Source organism: Haliotis rubra, unplaced genomic scaffold (genome assembly GCF_003918875.1).
Source record: "Haliotis rubra isolate DU_JTF1 unplaced genomic scaffold, ASM391887v1 Scf669, whole genome shotgun sequence".
NCBI classification, from domain to species: domain Eukaryota; kingdom Metazoa; phylum Mollusca; class Gastropoda; order Lepetellida; family Haliotidae; genus Haliotis; species Haliotis rubra.
Window position 1 is genome coordinate 288,955 of NW_025767378.1, and position 18,880 is coordinate 307,834.

General features: G+C 47.9%; 1 protein-coding gene across 1 annotated transcript in view; it reads left to right on the plus strand.

The window, feature by feature from the left end:
• LOC124257607 (A disintegrin and metalloproteinase with thrombospondin motifs 12-like) overlaps positions 1-18,880 on the plus strand; it is a 53,944-nt gene that overhangs the window by 23,551 nt on the left and 11,513 nt on the right. Inside the window, exons 13-29 of the mRNA XM_046691708.1 lie at positions 680-743; positions 962-1,070; positions 3,136-3,275; positions 5,683-5,803; positions 5,941-6,018; positions 6,474-6,628; positions 7,812-7,962; positions 9,960-10,089; positions 10,556-10,760; positions 11,458-11,614; positions 12,234-12,365; positions 12,998-13,095; positions 13,711-14,014; positions 14,231-14,503; positions 14,677-14,832; positions 15,518-15,661; positions 16,668-16,796. Of these exons, the coding sequence (XP_046547664.1) occupies positions 680-743; positions 962-1,070; positions 3,136-3,275; positions 5,683-5,803; positions 5,941-6,018; positions 6,474-6,628; positions 7,812-7,962; positions 9,960-10,089; positions 10,556-10,760; positions 11,458-11,614; positions 12,234-12,365; positions 12,998-13,095; positions 13,711-14,014; positions 14,231-14,503; positions 14,677-14,832; positions 15,518-15,661; positions 16,668-16,796 (2,546 nt within the window). The remainder of the gene's footprint in view (positions 1-679; positions 744-961; positions 1,071-3,135; positions 3,276-5,682; positions 5,804-5,940; positions 6,019-6,473; positions 6,629-7,811; positions 7,963-9,959; positions 10,090-10,555; positions 10,761-11,457; positions 11,615-12,233; positions 12,366-12,997; positions 13,096-13,710; positions 14,015-14,230; positions 14,504-14,676; positions 14,833-15,517; positions 15,662-16,667; positions 16,797-18,880) is intronic.

Below are 18,880 nucleotides of genomic sequence, written 5' to 3' on the forward strand. Positions count from 1 at the left end.
AAGGGTGATATGGATTTCAACGCTCGAGCCGTCAGGCGAGAGCGTTGAATCCATATCACCCGCAGAGGGGGGGTGCTAACCTACTTATACCACGAGGGCGCCGCATGGACTCGTACATTGCTTGTTGCTTGCGTTTGCCCAGGTCGTGCACGTGCGGACAGAAGGTTTACGCAGAAAAATCAACCTGCACAATGGACCAGGTCGTTGACACACACATCCACATATCAACACTCTGCATCTGTCTGTGTGACAGAGGGCGGGAAGGTTGATAACGGCCCCGACGCGGTGGACGGGGCGTGGTCGGCGTGGGAAAATCAACCTGCCGGAACAAATGGAGTTCCATCACCTCCCCACTAGACGCAAGTGTAGGTCCATTCCAGTGGACATGTTTTCTTACCATTATAAGAATCTGGGTTCCCTGGGGATTCCGTGGTAGAGTTCATCTGGTGCCCTGTGTTTGTCTTCAGGGTTGACTAATGAGGACGGTTGCTCATGCTGTCAATCATTGGTTTGTCAGACTCGAAGCTGCCATGATGGAGCTGAAATATTGAAATATTGCTGTAACATAGTGTACCCAGTCACATTCATTAACATACATGTATTGACAGCTCAGAGGGTGATGTGGGAAGGGGCTGTGTTATACAGAAATCACTCAGTGCTGTCTCTTGTCTGTGATCAGCGCCAAGTTCGGAGGCAAGCCGTGTGATGGCGTGGGAATCAGGGCCGAGATGTGCAACCTGCAGGTAAGTACAGGACACGTGTTCACGTCTACATGTAATATCGGGGGTGAATATTTACTTTGCGGCAACGATGTCCCATTAACTATATACACTTGCAGTAAAGACGCAGCGCAGTACGAGAGATACGAGTGTTAACTTCAACAGCCAGTCGCCCACTTAGCCGTTGGTGTCGACGCGGTTTACAGTCTAACTGATTGGTGTTTTATCCTCCCCTGTCGCAGGCATGCAATACCAGCCAGGCGCAGTTCCTCGTGGAGCAGTGCGCTGCCACCGATGCCGCCCCTTTGGATGGCGTCAAGTACCACTGGACGCCCTACGAGGGATCTTCAGGTAGAGTAATGCAAGGATAATGTCTTCTAGAGCTCTCTTGTCAGAAGTACTGCCAATGATCTCCCAGAGAATACCTGTGTGAGATGTACAATGATCTCCCCAGAATTCCCCCTGTGAGATGTACTATGATCTCCCACAGAGCCCCTGTGTGAGATGTACGATGATCTCCCGCAGAGCCCCTGTGTGAGATGTACTATGATCTCCCGCAGAGCCCATGTGTGAGATGTACTATGATCTCCCCCAGAATTCCCCCTGTGAGATGTACTGTGATCTCCCGCAGAGCCCCGGTGTGAGATGTACGATGATCTCCCCCAGATCCCCTATGAGAGATGTACTATGGTCTCCTCCAGAATCCCTGTGTGAGATGTACTATGATCTCCCCCAGATCCCCTATGAGAGATGTACTATGGTCTCCTCCAGAATCCCTGTGTGAAATGTACTATGATCTCCCCTAGATCCCCTATGAGAGATGTACTATGGTCTCCTCCAGAATTCCCCCTGTGAGATGTACTGTGATCTCCCCCAGATCCCCTATGAAAGATGTACTATGATCTCCCCCAGAATTCCCCCTGTGAGATGTACTATGATCTCCCCCAGAATCCCTGTGTGAGATGTACTATGGTCTCCTCCAGAATCCCTGTGTGAGATAATATGATCTCCCCCAGATCCCCTATGAGAAATGTACTGTGATCTCCCCCAGAATTCCCCCTGTGAGATGTACTATGACCTCCCCCAGAATCCCTGTGTGAGATGTACTATGGTCTCCTCCAGAATCCCTGTGTGAGATGTACTATGGTCTCCTCCAGAATCCCTGTGTGAGATGTACTATGATCTCCCCCAGATCCCCTATGAGAGATGTACTATGGTCTCCTCCAGAATTCCCCCTGTGAGATGTACTGTGATCTCCCCCAGATCCCCTATGAATGATGTACTATGATCTCCCCCAGAATTCCCCCTGTGAGATGTACTATGATCTCCCCCAGAATCCCTGTGTGAGATGTACTATGGTCTCCTCGAGAATCCCTGTGTGAGATGTACTATGGTCTCCTCCAGAATCCCTGTGTGAGATGTACTGTGATCTCCCCCAGAATCCCTGTTTGAGATGTACTCTGGTCTCCTCCAGAGCCCCTGTCTGAGATGTACCATGATCTCCCGCAGAGCCCCTGTATGAGATGTACGATGATCTCCCCCAGATCCCATATGAGAGATGTACTATGGTCTCCTCCAGAATCCCTGTATGAGATGTACTATGATCTCCCCCAGAATTCCCCCTGTGAGATGTACTGTGATCTCCCGCAGAGCCCCTGTGTGAGATGTACTATGATCTCCCCCAGAATCCCTGTGTGAGATGTACTATGATCTCCCCCAGAATCCCTGTGTGAGATGTACTATGATCTCCCCCAGAGTTCCCCGTCAGATGTACTGTGATCTCCCGCAGAGCCCCTGTGTGAGATGTACGATGATCTCCCCCAGATCCCCTATGAGATATGTACTATGATCTCTCCCAGAATCCCTGTGTGAGATGTACTATGGTTTCCTCCAGAATCCCTGTATGAGATGTACTATGATCTCCCCCAGAATTCCCCCTGTGAGATGTACTATGATCCTCCCCAGAATCCCTGTGTGAGATGTACTATGGTCTCCTCCAGAATCCCTGTGTGAGATGTACTATGATCTCCCCCAGATCCCCTATGAGAGATGTACTGTGATCTCCCCCAGAATTCCCCCTGTGAGATGTACTGTGATCTCCCGCAGAGCCCCTGTGTGAGATGTACCATGATCTCCCGCAGATCCTCTATGAGAGATGTACTATGGTCTCCTCCAGAATCCCTGTATGAGATGTACTATGGTCTCCCCAGAACCCTATGAGAGATGTACTATGATGTGACCCAGAACTTTATGAGAGATGTACTATGATATCTCCCAGAACCTCTATGGGAGATGTACTATGGTCTCCTCCAGAATCCCTGTATGAGATGTACTATGGTCTCCCCAGAACCCTATGAGAGATGTATTATGATGTGACCCAGAACCCCTATGAGAGATGTACTATGATCTCCCTCAGAGCCCCCTTGTGAGCTGTACTGCCTCCGTGACAACACCAATATCCTCACCCGACGGGGTTCTCAGTACCATGACGGGACACTGTGCCAGAGGGACAAGGAGGCCACTTCCCACCACCGATGTCTGAAAGGACAGTGTCGGGTGAGTGATTTTTATGGAGGAGCAAGTACAATGTGAATGAACCCCACCTAAAATTTATGTACAAAGTATGTGACTCCATACCCGCATGTCTTGTACAAAACAGGTGTATGGTGTATGATGTATATTCACGTTTGTGTTTATCAGGAGTTTGGCTGTGACGGCCAGCTGGAGTCGGGACGGCAGTACGACAGGTGTATGGTGTATGACGTATATTCACGTTTGTGTTTATCAGGAGTTTGGCTGTGACGGCCAGCTGGAGTCTGGACGGCAGTACGACAGGTGTATGGTGTATGATTCACGTTTGTATATTCACGTTTGTGTTTATCAGGACGTTTGGCTGTGACGGCCAGCTGAAGTCTGGACGGCAGTACGACAGGTGTATGGTGTATGACGTATCACGTTTGTGTTTATCAGGAGTTTGGCTGTGACGGCCAGCTGGAGTCTGGACGGCAGTACGACAGGTGTATGACGTATATATATTCGTTTGTGTTTATCAGGAGTTTGGCTGTGACGGCCAGCTGGAGTCTGGACGGCAGTACGACAGGTGTATGGTGTATGACGTATATTCACGTTTGTGTTTATCAGGAGTTTGGCTGTGACGGCCAGCTGGAGTCTGGACGGCAGTACGACAGGTGTATGGTGTATGACGTATATTCACGTTTGTGTTTATCAGGAGTTTGGCTGTGACGGCCAGCTGGAGTCTGGACGGCAGTACGACAGGTGTATGGTGTATGACGTATATTCACGTTTGTGTTTATCAGGAGTTTGGCTGTGACGGCCAGCCAGAGTCTGGACGGCAGTATGACAGGTGTATGACGTATGACGTATATTCACGTTTGTGTTTATCAGGAGTTTGGCTGTGACGGCCAGCTAGAGTCTGGACGGCAGTATGACAGGTGTATGGTGTATGACGTATATTCACATTGGGGTTTATCAGGAGTTTGGCTGTGACGGCCAGCTGGAGTCTGGACGGCAGTATGACAGGTGTATGGTGTATGACGTATATTCACGTTTGTGTTTATCAGGAGTTTGGCTGTGACGGCCAGCTGGAGTCTGGACGGCAGTACGACAGGTGTATGACGTATATTCACGTTTGTGTTTATCAGGAGTTTGGCTGTGACGGCCAGCTAGAGTGTGGACGGCAGTATGACAGGTGTATGGTGTATGACGTATATTCACGTTTGTGTTTATCAGGAGTTTGGCTGTGACGGCCAGCTAGAGTCTGGACGGCAGTATGACAGGTGTATGGTGTATGACGTATATTCACATTGGGGTTTATCAGGAGTTTGGCTGTGACGGCCAGCTGGAGTCTGGACGGCAGTACGACAGGTGTATGGTGTATGACGTATATTCACATTTGTATTTATCAGGAATTTGGTTGTGACGGCCAGCTGGTGTCTGGACGGCAGTACGACAGGTGTATGACGTATATTCACGTTTGTGTTTATCAGGAGTTTGGCTGTGACGGCCAGCTGGAGTCTGGACGGCAGTATGACAGGTGTATGGTGTATGACGTATATTCACGTTTGTGTTTATCAGGAGTTTGGCTGTGACGGCCAGCTGGAATCTGGACGGCAGTATGACAAGTGTATGGTGTATGACGTATATTCACATTTGTATTTATCAGGAAGTTAGCTGTGACGGCCAGCTAGAGTCGGGACGACAGTACGACAGGTGTATGACGTATATTGACGTTTGTGTTTTTATCAGGAGTTTGGCTGTGACGGACATCTGGAGTCTGGACGGCTGTATGACAGGTGTATGACGTATGACGTATATTCACGTTTGTGTTTATCAGGAGTTTGGCTGTGACGGCCAGCTGGAGTCTGGACGGCAGTAAGACAAGTGAATGGTGTATGACGTATATTCACATTTGTATTTATCAAGAGTTTGGCTGCGACGGCTAGCTTGAGTCGGGACGGCAGTACGACAGGTGTATGACGTATATTCACGTTTGTGTTTATCAGGAGTTTGGCTGCGACGGCCAGCTAGAGTGTGGACGGCAGTATGACAGGTGTATGGTGTATGACGTATATTCACATTGGGGTTTATCAGGAGTTTGGCTGTGACGGCCAGCTAGAGTCTGGACGGCAGTACGACAGGTGTATGGTGTATGACGTATATTCACGTTTGTGTTTATCAGGAGTTTGGCTGTGACGGCCAGCTGGATTCTGGACCGCAGTATGACAGGTGTATGGTGTATGACGTATATTCACATTTGTGTTTATCAGGAGTTTGGCTGTGACGGCCAGCTAGAGTGTGGACGGCAGTATGACAGGTGTATGGTGTATGACGTATATTCACATTGGGGTTTATCAGGAGTTTGGCTGTGACGGCCAGCTAGAGTCTGGACGGCAGTACGACAGGTGTATGGTGTATGACGTATATTCACGTTTGTGTTTATCAGGAGTTTGGCTGTGACGGCCAGCTGGATTCTGGACGGCAGTATGACAGGTGTATGGTTTGTGACGGGAAGGGCGACACGTGTGTGAAGAAGACAGGGACGTTCAACCAGGGAAAGATGAGGAGTAAGTAACACCTGCCGAATGGAAGTTTACTTGATATGAAATTGTATCTGTACGATCCTTTAATGCAAAATAAATATTATCAATGTTTCCTTTGCTATGTCAGTAAGTCAAGATACATTTATATGTTTTTATTCCAGCATACGTCACCTTCGTCACATTACCCAAAGGCGCCACCTCCATCAGCATCATCAACAAGAACTACCTTACCCACATGTGTAAGTCACGGGGCACAGAATGTGTGTATGTGTGTATGGGGGATGTAGGGGTGGGAGAGTAGGGGGTAGGAGTGTAGGGGTGGGAGTGTAGGTGGGGTGGGAGCGTAGGTGGGGTGGGAGCGTAGGTGGGTGGGAGCGTAGATGGGGAGGAAGCGTAGGTGGGGTGGGAGCGTAGGTGGGTGGGAGATTAGGTGGGATGGGAGCGTAGGTGGTGGGGGTAGGTGGATTTGGCCGATGTTATGCTGGTAAAGGCAGTACAAGTACTATACATTCTAACTCGTTCTCTCACTGAAACATTTTCTGTCAGTAGACAAAGATCGCTCTCAACTGCAACTGTCAGGTAAAATAGTTTCCCGTACATGAACAAGAAGTCTGTGTTAGTCGTTTGTGATTGACACGTGGCAACACCTGACGTCACAGAGTGTGAGGTTTTGACTGAGCTCTGCTCCCTACAGCAATCCTGGTGAACGGAGAGTTGATGTTCAGCAAGTTTGGTGATTCGCCCGACCTGTCAGGCATCTACAGAAGCGACGGTGTCTTCGTGACGTACAGGTCGCGGCCTGAGAAGATCTCCATCGCTGGCCCCTTGCCTGTACAGGTGGAAGCACAGGTACGAATAATTCAGTGTGTGGTGCACAGGTGGAAGCACAGGTACGAATAATTCAGTGTGTGGTGTACAGGTGGAAGTACAGTTACGTGAGGTCCAGTGTGTAGTGCACAGGTGGAAGCACAGGTACGTCAGGTGTAGTGTGTGGTGTACAGGTGGAAGCACAGGTACGTCAGGTCCAGTGTGTAGTGCACAGGTGGAAGCACAGGTAGGTCAGGTCCAGTGTGTAGTGCACAGGTGGAAGCACAGGTACCTCAGATCCAGTGTGCAATGCACAGGTGAAAGTACAGGTACGTCAGATCCAGTGTGTAGTGTACAGGTGGAAGCACAGGTACGTCAGATCCAGTGTGTAGTGTACAGGTGGAAGCACAGGTACGTAAGATCTAGTGTGTAGTGCACAAGTGGAACCACAGGTACGTCAGGTCCAGTGTGTGGTGTACAGGTGGAAGCACAGGTGTGGCAGGTGTAGAGTGTGGTGTATAGGTGGAAGCACAGGCACGTCAGATCCAGTGTGTGGTGTACAGTTTGAAGCACAGGTACGTCAGGTTCAGTGTGTGGTGTACAGGTGGAAGCACAGGTACGTCAGATCCAGTGTGTGGTGAACAGCTGGAAGCACAGGTACGTCAGATCCAGTGCGCAGTGAACAGGTGAAAGTACAGGTACGTCAGGTCCAGTGTGTGGTGTACAGGTGGAAGCACAGGTACGTCAGATCCAGTGCGCAGTGCACAGGTGAAAGCACAGGTACGTCAGATCCAGTGCGCAGTGCACAGGTGAAAGTACAGGTACGTCAGGTCCAGTGTGTGGTGTACAGGTGGAAGCACAGGTACGTCAGATCCAGTGTGTGGTGTATAGTTGGAAGCACGGGTACGTCAGATCCAGTGTGTGGTGTACAGGTGGAAGCACGGGTACGTCAGATCCAGTGTGTGGTGTATAGTTGGAAGCACAGGTACGTCAGATGCAGTCTGTGGTGTACAGGTGGAAGCACACGTTTATTAGGTCCAGTGTGTGGTGTACAGGTGGAAGCACACGTTTATTAGGTCCAGTGTGTGGTGTACACGTGTAGCGAGCAGCTGTGCTGCAGTGTACATTCAATGCTGGCCCTGCGCATGTTAGTTGCCTATAGAGCTATAAATGTATTTACACACAAGGTAGCATGCAAACCATGGAGATTGGATATGTATTTTAGGTTTACAGGATCATGGGCGACAGTGCCATCAGCTTCGTTGACGTCATGGCCCGTGTGTCGTACGAATACTACGTTCCTACGACGTCGCCACAGCCGGCAAACTTTACGTGGAAGACCAAGGCTGGTGAATGCAGCCAGACGTGCGGCACAGGTACGTCATCACCTGGTTAGTGGAGTCAGACATGTGACACAGGTACGTCATTATATGGTTAGCGTTGTCAGACGTGAGACAGGTACGTCATCACCTGGTTAGTGTAGTCAGACATGTGAGACAGGTACGTCATCACCTGGTTGGTGTAGTCAGAAATGTGACACAGACACGTCATTACCTGGTTAGTGGAGTCAGACATGTGAGACAGGTACGTCATCACCTGGTTAGTGTAGTCAGACATGTGACACAGACACGTCATTACCTGTTTAGTGGAGTCAGACATGTGAGACAGGTACGTCATCACCTGGTTAGCGTTGTCAAACATGTGAGACAGGTACGTCATCACCTGGTTAGCGTTGTCAGACAAGTGAGACAGGTACGTCATCACCTGGTTAGTGTAGTCAGACATGTGACACAGACACGTCATCACCTGGTTAGTGGAGTCAGACATGTGAGACAGGTACGTCATCACCTGGTTAGTGTAGTCAGACATGTGACACTGACACGTCATCACCTGGTTAGTGTAGTCAGACATGTGACACAGACGCGTCATCACCTGGTTAGTGGAGTCAGACATGTGAAACAGGTACGTCATCACCTGGTTAGTGTAGTCAGACATGTGAGACAGGTACGTCATCACCTGGTTAGTGTAGTCAAACATGTGAAACAGGTACGTCATCACCTTGTTAGTGGAGTCAGACATGTGACACAGACACGTCATCACCTGGTTAGTGTAGTCAGACATGTGACACAGACACGTCATCACCTGGTTAGTGGAGTCAGACATGTGAGACAGGTACGTCATCACCTGGTTAGTGTAGTCAGACATGTGAGACAGGTACGTCATCACCTGGTTAGTGGAGTCAGACATGTGACACAGACACGTCATCACCTGGTTGGTGTAGTCAGACATGTGACACAGACACGTCATTACCTGGTTAGTGTAGTCAGACATGTGAGACAGGTACGTCATCACCTGGTTAGTGTAGTCAGACATGTGACACAGGTACGTCATCACCTGGTTAGTGGTAGTCAGACATGTGACACAGACACGTCATCACCTGGTTAGTGGAGTCAGACATGTGACACAGACACGTCATCACCTGTTAGTGGAGTCAGACATGTTAGACAGGTACGTCATCACCTGGTTGGTGTAGTCAGACATGTGAGACAGGTACGTCATCACCTGGTTAGTGGAGTCAGACATGTGACACAGACACGTCATTACCTGGTTAGTGGAGTCAGACGTGAGACAGGTACGTCATCACCTGGTTGGTGTAGTCAGACATGTGACACAGGTACGTCATAACATGGTTAGCGTTGTCAGACGTGAGACAGGTACGTCATCTCCTGGTTAGTGTAGTCAGACATGGGACACATACACGTCATTACCTGGTTAGTGGAGTCAGACGTGAGACAGGTACGTCATCACCTGGTGACTGGTTGGTGTAGTCAGACCAAGGCTGGTATACAAGTGACACAGGTACGTCATCACCCTGTTAGCGTTGTCAGATGTGGGGAACCTGTAAGTCATCACCTGGTTGGTGTAGTCAGACATGTGAGACAGGTACGTCATCACCTGGTTAGTGTAGTCAAACGTGGGACACAGGTACGTCAGCACCTGGTTAGTGTAGTCAAACGTGGGGCACAGGTACGTCATCACCTGGTAAGCGTTGTCAGACATGGGACACAAGTACGTCATCACCTGGTTAGTGTAGTCAAACGTGGGGCACAGGTACTTCATCACGTGGTTAGTGTAGTCAAACGTGGGGCACAGGTACTTCATCACCTGATTCGCGCAGTCAGCACAGTTAACAACAATGCGGGAACAATGAGATGCATGGATGGACAAGTTTTACACGAGCCAACAATATTGCCGTGCTATTGCTAAAATCAGCGTAAATCCATACTCACTCACTCACTTGTGTTTAAAGTCATATAGATACGAAATCATTAAACACTTTATCTTAAACACGAATCTTACTCACTTTCGACAGGAACCCGGATGGACGTTGTAACATGTGTTAGAGACGATGACTTCTCTGTCGTGGATGGTGATCACTGCAATGTCAACAATCGCCCACACGTCATCCCTGAACCCTGTAACACGGACTCCTGCCCAGCCAGGTGAGCCATCAGCAACAACAACGTTGACCACCACAACAACCACCCTCCCCCACTGACCACCACAACCACCCTCCCCCACTGACCACCACCCTCCCTCACTGACCACCACAACAACCACCCTCCCCCACTGACCACCACAACAACCACCCTCCCTCACTGACCACCACAACAACCACCCTCCCTCACTGACCAGCACAACAACCTCTCTCCCTCACTGACCACCACAACAACCACCCTCCCTCACTGACCACCACAACAACCTCTCTCCCTCACTGACCACCACAACAACCACCCTCCCTCACTGACCACCACAACAACCACCCTCCCTCACTGACCACCACAACAACCACTCTCCCTCACTGACCACCACAACAACCACCCTCCCTCATTGACCAGAACGACAACTGCCCCACCATTGACCAGAACAACTGCCCCCACACTGAGTTAGGTGTGCTGCTGTTTCCAGGTGGAAGGCTGGTGCCTACTCTGCGTGTTCCCTCACCTGTGGTGGGGGGCTGATGAAGCGGACTGTCCAGTGTGTGAGGGAGACGTCGGGGGTGGTGGAGGTGTTGGCCCACAGCAACTGTGCAAGACTCGTCAAACCCCCAGAGGCCAGCGAGTGTAACCCAGAGTCGTGTCCCGGTGTGTGGAGGCCGGGATCATGGTCGAGTGTACGTCAGTTGTATATACAGTAGTGTCAGTACACCTGTCTGGGTATGTCAGTACATCTGTCTGGGTACAGTAGTGTCAGTACACCTGTCTGGGTATGTCAGTACATCTGTCTGGGTACAGTAGTGTCAGTACACCTGTCTGGGTATGTCAGCATGCGGGAGTCTATAGACAGATCTATGTCATATTTCGGTCATCTTGTAAAGAATCTAGACTATCGAAAGCCAGTTCTCAGCTGTCCATACAGTTTCTGTTACATCATTAATAGATTAACTGTAAAAAAGGTGAAACTGTTTGGTCATGGAACTATGGTCATTCTATACATAGTACATCTTAGTACACCTTGATTTTACATCTGTCTGGGTACAGATGTAGCTTACATTTCAGGTCTTGGCAGCGTCACAATAGAGACGTATATCAATATTTACCAAGTTTATCCTTAAAGTAAGGAATGACCAAAGCGCCAAATTCTTACGAGCACGTTACGATCACATTCACCAGAAGCTATAATTATAGTGGTATATTTCGGTGCAGTGAAAGTGGAGAAAGTTTGAAAGTTGGCTGCATGCGGGTTGTCATCGTTTTATCTGTTCCCGTTGTCATGTCGCTTCACGAACGTCCTCTTCTCTGGAGACCTATAGACGTCTAGTTTATACCGTGTGATTGTGCTTCTGTTGTTACTGCTGTGTGTCTGACCAGTGTTCCCAGACGTGTGGCCGTGGTCTGAAGACGCGGAAGATCACTTGTTACAAAGATGCCGACTCCATGAAAGAGATTGAATCCAGCCACTGTCTCCCCGTCCAGAAACCAACACAACAACAGGACTGCATGGAGACGGCGTGCTCGGGAGGAAGCAGTAGGTTTCCATCATATACCACTTTCTCATCCCTTACCTTGAATTTCATGGGTTTCGGAACTGAAGCTATATCGAAGCTGCACAAACATGGGTGGGTTGGTTGTTGATAGGGGGCTGTGTTGTCCTGACGTGAAACGAATCATCGGGAACCCATATGAAATGGTAATGGGGTTGTCGAGAACACGTTCATGATCTGAGATCTGCTATTTGTGTTTAAGAAACCTTCATCTGTAAACTTAGGTTTGTTGCTATTTCTGCATGTAAACACGTAAATCTTTAATCAGTTGAACATCTGAAATGTTGTTAACCTGTGCCCTCATGACTCGTCCTCTCCTTGCCGCCTCCTTGGTGCAGTAGACATAGGTCTGCCTAGGGAGTGAAAGGTCGGATTTTTGATTCACGGCCCCATCAAACCAATACACAGATGACACTTGTTGTTGCTGGCCCGGAGCCAGTATACTATACTGAGTGGGGTTTCCAGACAGTATCTCAGTGGGCTAGCTCCAGGAAACCAGCAAACGACCACACACACGCACGCACGCACGCACGCACGCACACGCGCACCAACCCTGGACGCCACGTAAAACCTGACTTCATCCCTGTCTTCTCGTCTCCACAGACTGTGGCGCCACCTGCAAGAACGCCGTCAACTGCGCAGGTTACGGGACATACATCTGCCACACGTACGAGGCGTGGTCCAAAACTAAGTGCCCCGCCTACTGTGGCTTTTGCTCCAAGACCTGTAACCATGGTAATCAGAGTAACAATAAACATCCACCAAATAATGAAAACCAATTTCGAAGCTATGTAATACAAATATACTGAGAGATACAAATAAAGGATCACAGGAAAATGCAAGCGTTCCTATATTGTTTTCCAGTTTTCAACACCACAGCACTATTCAAAGCTGCTGATAAAAAGTGGAAAATATTAAAGGAACGCTTGAATGTTCCTATGATCCTTTATTTGTTTCTCTCAGTATATTTTAATAAAGAGCCGCCATTTCCAAAACAGTTGTTAAAACCGACGTGAAGTTAACTAAATATTACACCCAGACCCAAAACAACTGTGGAGCTCAAAGGAGGGAAGTTTCAGTGTTATAGCTGTGGTAAGTGATTATATATGTGAGGTCAATTGTGCTAGATTTAGGGTTACATTTAAACAAAGTACGAGCACCTGTAGTCGATATATAATGGCAGTTATGTTTATTGTTTAACGTTATACATGATAATATTCGAACTTTAAACTGGCCGGTATATAATCGAGACATTATACTGGCTGATGCAGTTCGCAGTCTTTACCGATTGCATCCAGGGTAGCCCCTCTCAGTGATTGAAACTGCGTGACAAACGGTAGTTCCATATGTCGCAATTTTGTCGACAGGGAACAACACCGCGAACGGCGACCTCGACTGCGACGATGCTGTTGACTGCGTGACGTACGGCAGTAGCGTCTGCCGTAGCTACCTGGCGTGGAGTAAGGTAGGTCGCGGGGAAAGATGCAGGGTTCAGTTTAGCGTCAGTGCAGGGTATCAAGTAAAATTTCTGGAGGTTCCTGCTGGGTACAGGTGAAATATTACTGAGAAAACATCTTCCCTTCCTTAATCAGCGGGGTGAGATCCAATATCTAAACTAATTACATGGGTCGTCTTTCAATGGCAATCAGCAGTGATCTACATAGGGGAGAGATGAAGAATTATGCAGATACTCCGAAAGGTTTTGTACCGTATGACAAAGCAATCACATCCATGAACTCTCTCCTGTATGAAGCTCAGTATCTACAATATTCTCCCTCTCTCATCAGTATTGTATCTGACTGAGTATGGTTTTACGCCGTTTTTAAGCAATATTCAAGCAATATCACGGCGGGGGACACCAGAAATGGGCTTCACAAATTGTAGCCATGTGGGGAATCGAACCCGGGCCTTCGGCGTGACGAGCGAACGCTTTAACCACTAGGCTACCCCACCGCCCTACGTCAGATGAAGCAGGGATGACAACGCTAGAGTTCCAGTAGCCTCACATCTCAAGGATCGCCGTTGATGCTCGGTGTTAATGCTGCAGTTTCTGAATTGATCATGCTGTGTTTGTCATCAGACCAACTGCCCAAAGTTCTGCGGCATCTGTAACGGAGTCTGCGAGGATGTCAAGGACTGCAGCATCTACGCCAGCAACATCTGCAGCGAGTACGAGGACTGGAGTCGCGTCAACTGCAGGAAGTTCTGCAAGTTCTGCACTCCGCCGGTAGTCGGGGATGGTGTCAGCCATGTTACCTCTACGGCCTCTGACCCTACGTGCGTGGACAAGACATCAGACTGCTCCAGTTACGGGAAGGAGATATGCACGGAGTATCAGGACTGGTCAGCGCACAACTGCGTGCACTTCTGTGACTTGTGTACAGGTATATATCAGACTTATTGCAGAGTTTTAAAGATCACTAGGCTGAATGTAGTCATAACTCATATGATATATGTCGGAGGGTATTGATGAAACAGCCGGTATACGTCACAGTCGGCAGACGTCACAGTCTTCGCCGTGTCATTGTGTGAAGTGTGTAGTGACTCAGATCTCCCACACGCAGCCTATATTAGTTGTTACTGTCGTATTTCTCTATCAGGTTCCCATACCTCTACCACGGCCACCGTCTCCTCCTCCACCTCGTGTCGGGACACAGAGAACTGTGCGGCGTTTGGCCGGACTGTCTGCACCGGATGGGTCAGCTGGTCCAAGACGAACTGTCCGCGATTCTGCCGGTACTGTGGTGATGACGTCTCCAGCACGGCAGACGTCACCACCTCAGAGTCCACCACGACCAAGACAGGTACTTCAGACTCGTCAGCGTCCATTAGTCCAGCTTCAAGTACACCAGGAACAAGTACGTCACAGGGTGGTGAGTAACACAACAAAAACAACTGTTGTTCCTCGCGCTGTAGTGCCTAGGGGGATTCCTCATACGGGTAAAATGTGAATATGTCTCGGCGTCCCCCGCCGTGATATGATTATTATATTTCGAAAAGCCACGTGACATCATCCCGCTTTTGCATCATCATCTACTGTGTTCAGGCATCACCAAGACAACACCGGAAACGTGGTCGTCAACTGACGGCGTCTGCGCAGACACGCTAACGTGCGCTATGTATGGTGAGAGTGTGTGTACAGACTACAGACCATGGGCAGTCAAGAACTGCCCCAAGTACTGCGGCATCTGCGGAGGTGAAGGTAGGTTTTACTACCAGAGACACATTATTTAATAACACTGTAAACTGGGGAAGGGAAAGGATGGGATATTGTTGGAAGATTATAACTGGTCACAGTTCCAAAACTCGAAGTTGTCTCATGTAAAAATAACAAACAAACCAATGTGCTTTTTGCAACACTCATATAACATTGTGCAAACGATTCATTTTAGCTCACCTGGTGGAACGTCATATTTGTTTAACTTTTACATTTTCGTCATTTACACAGAAACAAGAAAGGCAAAAGACCTAACAGTTTGTGTGAATTACACCATTTCTGTATATTTTAAAACCGACCGGACATAAACATATCAATTTTGCCTACTTCTCGGTAATTTTTTAATGTATGACTGTAACATTTTATATGCAGCATATATATGAAACGATAAATAACATACAATACGAATTTCGTTATATCACAGCTATGCTAGTTGTGCACAGAATTGGAGTGACTGTTATCATGATTGTCTATTATTCAGCTGAGCAACGTGACATTTACTTTCTATTTATGTGATAAACCTCAAATATATATTTCTGTTATTTTACTTCTACATCTGACTATTTTACACAAAGCTATATCAAACTTTCGTTTCATGTAACCCTTTCATGAGGGAAAAGGTTGGTTGTGCTCAGGGGTTAACATGTAATATCCCTTCCTCGTCATCTAGGCACGACGCAAGCTGCCTCCGCCTGCAGGGACAACACCGACTGCCCCGGCTACAGCACTGACGTGTGCATCAACTACCCCGACTGGGCGCGGCAACACTGCCCGAACTTCTGTGATCTGTGCGTGGATACCATGACAACCGACGGTAGGACACTGACAGATGCTTCCAAAGACTTCTTGATTATTCCCTATCATTACACAAGGTGATGGTCTGATCTTATCATTCTTCACAGAGAAGGTTGCGGGTCTCTTACTCAAGTTTTCATGACACCCGGTGGTGGGTCTGATCTTATCATTCTTCACAGAGAAGGTTGCGGGTCTCTTACTCAAGTTTTCATGACACCCGGTGGTGGGTCTGATCTTATTCTTCACAGAGAAGGTTGCGGGTCTCTTACTCAAGTTTTCATGACACCCGGTGGTGGGTCTGATCTTATCATTCTTCACAGAGAAGGTTGTGGGTCTCTTGTTCAAGTTTTCCTGACATCCAGTGGTGGGTCTGCGCTTACTATTCCCTGAGAGGGTGGTGGCTGTCTCCGTCAGGCTGACACCCGTTGGTGCTACATCCACTTGGTGGTTCTGCTTGTATTTCTTTCGTTAATGGGTCTGCTTCAAGGACATCTGATAGTGGGTCTGTTTCTGTGACAACTGGTGATGGGTCTGTTTCTGTGACAACTGGTGATGGGTCTGTTTCTGTGACAACTGGTGATGGGTCTGTTTCTGTGACAACTGGTGATGGGTCTGTTTCTGTGACAACCGGTGATGGGTCTGTTTCTGTGACGACCGGTGATGGGTCTGTTTCTGTGACAACTGGTGTAGGGTCTGTTTCTGTGACAACCGGTGATGGGTCTGTTTCTGTGACAACCGGTGATGGGTCTGTTTCTGTAACAACTGGTGATGGGTCTGTTTCTGTGACAACCGGTGAGGGTGTCTTGTTTAATGACATCCGGCCATGTTCTGTTTAGATTACGTCTGGTGGTGGTTCAGCTTCTAAAACGTAGAAACATTTTGTGATTTTGATCAAATATTCTTGTCTAGTGTAACTATATGAGTTTACGGGAGATATGTCACATTCCAAAATCTGTCACGGATTTGTCACGGCGTTTTGGCCGGTGTCTCTTCATTGCGTCATGTCTGTTGTCTGTGTGGTGTAGTCCCCCAGTGCACGGACCACCTGGACAACTGTGCGGTGTACGGACAACAGGCATGCTCGGACTACCGACCATGGGCCCTGGACAACTGCCGGAAGTACTGCGGCTTCTGTGCTGCTAACAGAACCAGACGTGAGTACACGGACGATGTTACTGCAACCAGGATTAGATGTGAGTACACGGACGATGTTACTGCAACCAGGATTAGATGTGAGTACACGGACGATGTTGCTGTTACCAGGATTAGATGTGAGTACACGGACGATGTTACTGCAACCAGGATTAGATGTGAGTACACGGACGATGTTACTGCAACCAGGATTAGATGTGAGTACACGGACGATGTTGCTGTTACCAGGATTAGATGTGAGTACACGGACGATGGTACTTTTACCAGGATTAGATTGCTGTTACCAGAGTTAGATGTGAGTACACAGGATGACGATGTTATGTTGCTGTTACCAGGATGAGATGTGAGTACACGGACGATGTTACTGTTACCAGGATGAGATGTGACTACACGGACGATGTTGCTGTTACCAGGATGAGATGTGAGTACACGGACGATGTTACTGTTACCAGGATGAGATGTGACTACACGGACGATGTTACTGTTACCAGGATGAGATGTGAGTACACGGACGATGTTACTGTTACCAGGATGAGATGTGACTACACGGACGATGTTACTGTTACCAGGATGAGATGTGACTACACGGACGATGTTACTGTTACCAGGATGAGATGTGACTACACGGACGATGTTACTGGTACCAGGATGAGATGTGACTACACGGACGATGTTACTGCAACCAGGATTAGATGTGAGTACACGGACGATGTTACTGTTACCAGGATGAGATGTGTCTACACGGACGATGTTATTGTTACCAGGATGAGATGTGACTACACGGACGATGTTACTGTTACCAGGATGAGATGTGACTACACGGACGATGTTACTGTTACCAGGATGAGATGTGACTACACGGACGATGTTACTGTTACCAGGATGAGATGTGAGGATTGAGATGTGACTACACGGACGATGTTGCTGTTACCAGGATGAGATGTGACTACACGGACGATGTTACTGCAACCAGGATGAGATACACGGACGATGTTACTGTTACCAGGATGAGATACACGGACGATGTTACAACCAGGATGAGATGTGACTACACGGACGATGTTACTGCAACCAGGATGAGATGTGAGTACACGGACGATGTTACTGTTACCAGGATGAGATGTGACTACACGGACGATGTTACTGTTACCAGGATGAGATGTGACTACACGGACGATGTTACTGCAACCAGGATGAGATGTGAGTACACGGACGATGTTACTGTTACCAGGATGAGATGTGACTACACGGACGATGTTACTGCAACCATATGCTGTTTCATGGAATAAAGTCCGAGATACCTACATACCTGGACACTGGTGCTTGTATACCTGGACACTGGTGCTTGTATACCTGGCCACTGGTGCTTGTATAAGTAGATACTGCCGCTTGAATTTGATTTGATCTGATGTTACTTTCCCGTCCCGATAAAGATTTGTTTTACATCATAAGAGACATAAATATGATGCATACATGGAGCTCGTTATATGGATATAGAGACTCCACTCAAATACATACACATAACAGAACAAATCACAGATACGCATAGTTACTAAAACGTACCATTCTACAAGCAAAAACCTGCTGTAACAAAGTATCAACAAGAAATTCACTTCAATGAAGTTTTAGTGCTATTCAAGCTAAACGTAAATGTTGGATTGAAAACATTGGTGCTGGCTGGTACAAAAGACTGGAGAGCCCTCATCGTTCTCAGTACTGGCGTTTGCAGACGACAACCAGAAGGTAAAACGTACACTCGGAGAAAAGGACAGCTGTTATTCATTATTTTACGTGCTTTTTTAAATTTGCTGCCCGAATAAGAAGGCAATATGGTGGTGGATTCCAATAAGTTTACATACTGTGGTTACAATTTGGAAAGTTTGTTTTTATGCTGAACTAGTAGGGACGTAAGTATTTTAACTTATAGGTTTTACACATGGTATGGGTATATCACGTGTAAAAGTTATAAAACGATGTATAAACGCCATAAGTTAAAATACTTGGGCTGTAAATCTGACCCTGATTGACCTGTCAACGTTAAATTACAGACACCAAGGTACTGGTTCTAATCAACATTTCCAGCTGC